The 7,177-nt window shown below is 44.2% G+C and overlaps 1 protein-coding gene across 1 annotated transcript; it reads right to left on the bottom strand.

Annotated features, from left to right (window-relative positions):
- Window positions 1–800: 800 nt before the first annotated feature.
- LOC309570508 (regucalcin-like) lies at window positions 801–6,612 on the bottom strand (the record flags this gene model as incomplete). Its single annotated transcript, XM_082277364.1, has 6 exons — window positions 801–851; window positions 2,061–2,215; window positions 2,838–2,969; window positions 4,435–4,650; window positions 5,803–5,985; window positions 6,447–6,612. 6 exons carry the CDS (start codon window positions 6,610–6,612, stop codon window positions 801–803), a joined length of 903 nt encoding a protein of 300 aa, XP_082133490.1.
- Between the last annotated feature and the right edge of the window lie 565 nt (window positions 6,613–7,177).

Consider the following 7,177-nt stretch of genomic DNA (forward strand, 5'->3'; position numbering starts at 1 on the left):
GACGTGTAAAGCAAAGGGAAGTCTGTGTGTGTGGGTGTAAATATCGCCCCTGAGAGGACAACTCCACCAAGCATCCGTGTTTGGTAGCCCGGGCCATCCTGGTGGTTCACAGCCTGTGTGTGCACTGACTGTGTGTGGCCAGTCAGCGTTTTCATGGTAACATCTGAATGCAGAGACAAAACATCTGTAAGCATTTTTTTAAGTATAGTTGCATAGTTTATTTTCAGCAGCCTAAGTGGTGTCCTAAAGACAGGACAGCCTGGAAAAAGGCTAATGAGGATGTAAAAATGGAACCTGGATACTACAAATAGGTCTGATCATCAAAAAAAAAAAAAAAAAAAAAAACCACAACAACACCTCGGGGGAGTCCCACAGCAGAGGAACAGTCCAGCTCAAGGCACCACTTTTAAAATGTTTATTAAAATCTGCTGAATCTGCTGTATCATTGCTGGTATATCACTGTAACATGAGGAGTCAGATTCTGCTTTGGGAACTGCACAGACTTGAAGTTCCAGAGCTGGTCATCAGAAAGTTCAACGAAACTACACTTGAGCACTAAGAGGTTTAGGGTAAGTCACAAAAGCTATCAAGGTGTAACACAGATTAACTTTACCTCTCTAACCTATTGCAGCAAGCCATAGGCCCACAGAAGAAGAAATATCTTCAACTCCAAACATGCACACTCACAAATGTGGGCTTAGAAATCCTCACACAAATAAATTCTGTAGTTCATTTGACTTCTCCTAGTCAGAGCTGCTGCAAGATGGAAGCATTTCTTCTTTGCTGTTTAGTGTCAAGGTTCAAGCAGCATAGAGATTCTGTGGGATCCCTTTCACACCCAGGCCTGTTATCTGTTTAAAAAAAATTTAAAATTAAAAGATAAGAGAAAGAAAACAGATAAATCTCCAACTGCGTATAATGAAAACATTCAAACATTGTAGAACAAGTATCATAGCAACAGACTCCTATGTGGAGAGTCCCCTGCTTCAAGAGGAGCCCAGAAAGAGTCATTACTTGGAGTTCTTTCAAACTCATTAAAATCACTAAGATTATCTAGCACCACTAAATAATTTTGCTAATTTAAATGTTATCTGTGGCCCTTACATGTAGTCCTTATCTTCAAAACGACTCATAGTAATTTTTAACATGCTTTGTCCATGCAAGACAAATGTGAATTTGGAAAATACCAATTTCCTTGTGGGACTGGAGAACTCAAGAACAAAACCAAAAAAGACAACACTCATTTATTCCTCCTGTGGGCTTCTAAACTATACTGCTTGAGGAATATATCAGGTCTCAGCCATGAGAAATCTGCTCTAAGCACAGCTTTCAACTGGAGTGTCCCAGATCCTAGAATAGATCTCCATCCCTCCTGTAACATCTTCATCCTGTTGCCAAACAGATAAAAGAGTTTGGTTTGGGTTGATGGCAATTGCTGAGTAAGAACGGCATTTTGTGTGATGTGCTTTTTGCTAATGGAGTGGAAAAAAGAATGAAGAGAGAAACAAGTTTCAGATTCAATAGCCCTGGACAAAAATGTTTCTCAAAAAGTAGCAGTCATTTTTAACAGACCAAAAAAAATCCCAGAAGTTTTCAGACTGAGATGCAAAATTTTGCCCTGGTGAATTTAAGCATTTAATTTTTACAGGAGAAATATGTTCTGTAAACCTTTAGATTTCCTGGCACAATTAAAAACTGAGAAGTAAGAGAATGAAATTTCCAAAAGTGATGGAAGTATATTAAGAGATAAAAGCAATTCCTTACAGTATATTACAGAATATGCTATCCGTATGGCAGATCCTTACCCACTGATTGCCTTCAGATCCTGACCAGCCAAGCTGGCCAACCCAGCTAACAACAGTATTACTTGTATTTCTCCAAATCTTCCTTCCAAGTGCATGAGCAGTTCTGCAAAAGCAGCTGTGCCTGGCTGGGGGACAAGCAACGCACCTGGAGCAGTTCATGAGGCGAGTGGGATGAGCAAGGGCAGCCAGGGCCACCTCACTCTCAGAACATGAGGCTTGGCAGGTCTGATGTACAGAAGAAAAAAATCTGCTCACCTTGAAAATCTCTCCTGCGTGAGGTTCCTTGGCTAAGGTGGCCTCGTCCAGTCCATCATATGCAGAAGTCACATACATTTCTGAGTAGTCTTTTCCACCGAAGCAGCAAGAGGTGATCCTCGGAGTAGGCAGCCTCACAGTTTGGATTCGTTTTCCTAGGAAAAATGTGCAAGTGTTTTCTAATGTTCATTTTCTAGGAAGCATGTAATTATGAATGTACTATTAGTGCACATGGCACAGATGTGACATTTACTCAGAAGGCACCTCACCTTCAGACAGACCATATCCTAAAGGACAGTTTGTGGGGAAATCAAATTATTTCATCTAACTCATCCCTAACTATTTTTCAGCCACTCCCCTGCATCTGCGAAGCTTCATTTCCTCTTCTCCAAATGAAGCAGTACAGTGTGTGAGGCCAAGAGGGCAGGGACACCTGACCTGGGATGGATGTTTTTCCTTAAAGCATTTCCCAGTTAAACATTTCAACGCTGAGAAATTTTATATGCAGGTTTTTTTTTTTTTTTTTTTTTGGGGGGGGGGGGTTGGTAGTGGTATTATTAAGAAGAGTGTGCAGTTCACCAGCAAACAGTGGAAGCAGGGGTACCTGACACTGGGAGGCAGCCCAGGGAGCTGCACTCTTTACATGATCAGAGCCTGAACCAGCGACTTCTGGGGCAGAAGTGGGCAACAAATTTCGCCTTCTTATGTCACCTTCAAACTGTTCTTCCTGCTGCCATTCCCCTCAGGTTTGTATGCACAAACTGGTGGAGGTCTTACCTGTCTCTGGGTCTATGCGAATGACTCTGCCGCCGTCAATACAGGCCACCCAGAGCTTCCCTTCCGCATCTATGCACATCCCGTCTGGCATTTGCTCCTCCTTTTCCAAATGGTACAAAAGTTTGGGGCAGGCTGCAGGAAGAGTTACAAAGCTGATGTTATGTGGGCTGCTACCCATTCTGTATCAGTTCCCAGTCTAACATCTTCCATGCTCTTGCAAACATCTACGTTCATTTTCTGGGAGAAAGACATGCTGCAAAATGTACATAACATACGCATTTTAAATGTGTTAAAAGCCTGATTCAGCCTGGCTGAGACAAGTCCCCAGCACTGCCATTTGTGTCTGGGATTGTACCGAATTAGTGCTCCTGTTATTCTACCAAGAGAAGAGAACAAAATGCCCCCATCTCTCTTGTTAACCCACCTGCTGCCTGCCATAACACAACTGCTGCAAGTGCAGTAACTTTTCCTGGACTTTCATTGGTCATGGCAGCCTGTATATGTCACATAAATAATCACCTGGGTTTAAACATCGGTGATAAGCAATCTCTCCCAGCTAAAGATCAAAAACTTTACTTTTTAATGTCCATCCAAGCAACCAGTTTTGATTAAGCCTGGACACCAACTGCTCATGGTCTAGGACACAGTGCAGATGTGTTGGTGGGCACGTATGGTCCATGGAGCAGGGTCCACGGGCCGTGGACCACCTGCTCTGACCCACCCAGCACCTTCTGGCCATTACACTACCCAAGGAAGAGACAGTTGTGAGCATAAAGCCAAGCCTAGGAAGCTCAAACATATTACTTTTTTATATGTTCAGGGGGAAAAGTTGCATTATATCATCTTTAGAAACCTCATATCCTAAAATCTGTAGAAATAGATGTTCTCAACAAAATGAAATCTGAGTGAATGTAATTATTTTGTGTGATTTTCATCTGTGATTACCCAAAGCTTGCACTCTTTAAAGTACAAAGGCAGTTGAGCCATTTAAATTCCTGTGAAGCATATAAGGCTGATACAGCATGAAAATATTTCAAAAAGTTTTGAAATGAGATTATATCCATTTTGCTTACACTTAAATTTTCTTTCTTGCAGATATAATAAAAAATGTTTATCCATAAAATGAATTTAAGTTAGATTTTAAAACATCTCAATTTCAGAAACTTGGTTGGGAAACCTACATCATAATGACAGCTTAATCCTTCAAATACCTTTCTGTGATATATACACAAGCACGTTCTCCACTTGTATTTATGGAGCTAGTACAATCAAAGTAACTCCAGTAGATGGCACTCAAGAATAAATAGCATCCTAAAAGCTCTTTCTCATTCTGCAGTGTAAATGGCTTCTTCCCTGCAACTCCTTGAATAGGTCTGAGCCATCTCTCTAGATGTAAGTAAGCTGAAAGACTGTCAAGTTTGTTCACCAAATACACCTGGTGAGTAACTAAATTGAGAAATATCACAATCAGCCTGCTGACAAGCTGTAACCATAAAATATGAGATCTGTCAAATAAATCACTGCATCTCACAGGCCCAGGTCCTGCTGCAGGCAGAGCAGTAGCACTACTTGTCACCAAATTTAAAAGCATGAGTACCGATCTTTCCAGTGTGCATGTCATAGCTGAAGGCATGGACAGCATATGACAGACTGTCGATGTGAAAGAAGGTCCTGTGGTCCAGGGACCAGTCCAGACCATTGGAGATGTCCAACTGGTCTAACTGTTTTATTACTGAATGGTCAGGGAAGAGGGTATAGAGAGCTCCTTGCCGCCTCGCTCGGACCCCTGGTGCCGTCTCTTCAGCCATCGTACCTGAAATGGAAGTGGGAGCACTGGTTAGAAAGTAGAAGCTTGCTCCTCGTGTTGGATCAAAAACCTTCTCTAAGTGTTACCAAGAGGTCCTAAGGAGAATCACAGGATTGTGGGTTTTTTTCTTTTCTTCCTAAAAAGAAGAGATTTTTAGGAAAAAATTCTTTGCTGTGAGTGTGGTGAGGCACAGGAACAGGTTGCCCAGAGAGGTTGTGGATGTCCCATGCTTGGAAGTGTTCGAGGCCAGGTTGGATGGGGCCTATTAGTCCCTTTCAACCCAAACCATTCTATGATTCTACAATTCTACAATTCTATGATGAAAGGGACTAATAGGTCCTGTCAGATTGATGCGAAAGAGGAAAAGGAGCAGATCAGGAGCAGCTGCCTCCCACAGAGCTGATCCTGGCCAATGAAAGCATGTCTCTGCATTGCCATGAGGTTTAAGTCATAGACATCAAAGACCCAAAGGACCACCAGGACATGCCAGGGGGTTGAGGTTTTGCTTACAGCGAAAGCCAAGATGCAGGCAGGCATCATATGCTGTTTTTGTTGTTGGTCTTTGTAGGCTACTTTCATGATTTAAATGGGCCATGGCTTTAAAATACAGGTGCACACCATGTGCCTGAGAGTGTTGTCCAAACTGTTCTTGAACTCTGTCAGGCTTGGTGCCATGACTGTTCCAGGGCCTGACTATCCTGTGGGTGAAGACCTTTTACATAATGCACAACCTAAACCTCCTTCTTGCCTTCAGGAGGCTGAGGATCTCCCCCCACATCCTTGTTTTCCACAGGCTAACCAAGAGAGGTTGCATGTAAAAAGTGCAAGCTGCAGTTCATATTCTGCTCTAGAAGCTGCATCCTTCTCTACGTCTCCAGAAAAATTCCCACCTCTATGAGCCCCTCACTGGCTTTTCACCTTCCATGGAGGCAGTTGTTTGAAAAACACCATCCACCAAGTAGGAGAGCCTTCCTGTCAGATGGCCCTTGTCAACAGCATCTGTCCTCATCTAGGTCAGAGGATGTGAAGTCTCCTGTCCTCCTCCACTGGGCAATAAGCAAGCAGAGCATTCACAAGACAGAGAATAAAATGCCTTATATAAAATACACTGCAATTAGTTTCCCTTTGCTCCAGGGGAAATTTCTGCCAGGAACTTACCAGCAAAAAACCTCCCCTTTGGATCCACTTTCCCATCATTGAACCTGTTGTTGGGTTTATCTTGCTCGAGCTCGAGGATGGTGGTGACTGCCTGGGTGTCCCAGTCCAGGAAGGCAAACCTGGTCCCCAGGGCGATGACATAGCCCCCACACTGCCGCAGTGCCACTGAGCCAACACGGGCATCTGTGGGTGAGAGAGAGCTGAAGATGAAGGGGAGCTCTGGGGCCATCACTCAGCCCTCACTGAGGGCATCTGGGCTTGACTGGGACATCCCTGACCGGGAAAGGCTGAGCTGATGCCAAGATCCTTCTCCCCTGGGATTGTTAGCACATCTCTCTGGCTCTGTGTTCCATGGACTTTTCCATCTGCTAGAACAGCACAGCCATTAGTGCTATACCTTTTCCTCTGCAGGTCCCAAATGAAAAGTGCATTCCCATTTAGGCTTGTTGGGGCAACATGTGCATGGTCCTCTCTGCTCAGCTGGTTTAAGCCACACTGTGCTCAGCACCACATTATGGGAAAACAAGGTGTGTGGTCCCATGGAAAGTAAGAGAGACCACCAACCTGCAGGACTCCTACCAGGAGGGAGGGATGGGAGAGACAGAGAAGACTCACAGGATGAAGCAGTGAGTACAGACTCTTACCCACAGACACACTCTGCACCTCATTGGTGACTGGGCTCCAGCGGCAAACTTTCTGCGAGTTGATGTCTACATAGACAAGTGCATTCTCCCTTTCTTCCCAGACTGGGCACTCTCCCATCCGGTTCTTCTCCTTCACAACAGACTCGATTTTGATGGAGGAAGACATGATCTGAGGAGAAGTTAATAATGGATGTAATTAGAAGCTCTCGTGTGGATTTTTTTATGGCTACAATGTTTAAAAGCAGAGTTTGTAAATGGCAAAGCACTCCAAATCTCACGACAGAGTAATTTAGGAGGTTCCTATGACATTTCCATGTTCTCATGGCTACAATGAGCTCAAGGCACCAAAGCTTCTCCTTAGCAAAACTTTCCTAAACCACAGCTGCTGATGAGGCACCTGGTTCCAGGCACAGGAGTGCTGGGGTTATGGCCCTGAGCTGGAACCGAGCTGTTGTCTGGGGATCAGTGATCCTAAGGGTCCCCCAGACCACAGGGAGGGATCAGTAGGCAGCAGCACCAATGAGTCAGAAATCCTTTTTGTGGAAAAACAAGACTCTGACCTATCAACACAGGTGCATTGACTTCCTCTATAGGAAGATGCTTATGCACCCACAGCACCGACTATTTGCCACAGAGGCCGCTGCACAAGTACAAGTTCCCACACCGAGTCAGTGAGAATATGCAAACACTGAGGAAAGCTCCTGCCTTTGAAATTCTACTGCTTTGTTTTC

The sequence above is a fragment of the Coloeus monedula genome, assembly GCF_965178545.1.
Source record: "Coloeus monedula genome assembly, chromosome: 3".
Taxonomy (NCBI): domain Eukaryota; kingdom Metazoa; phylum Chordata; class Aves; order Passeriformes; family Corvidae; genus Coloeus; species Coloeus monedula.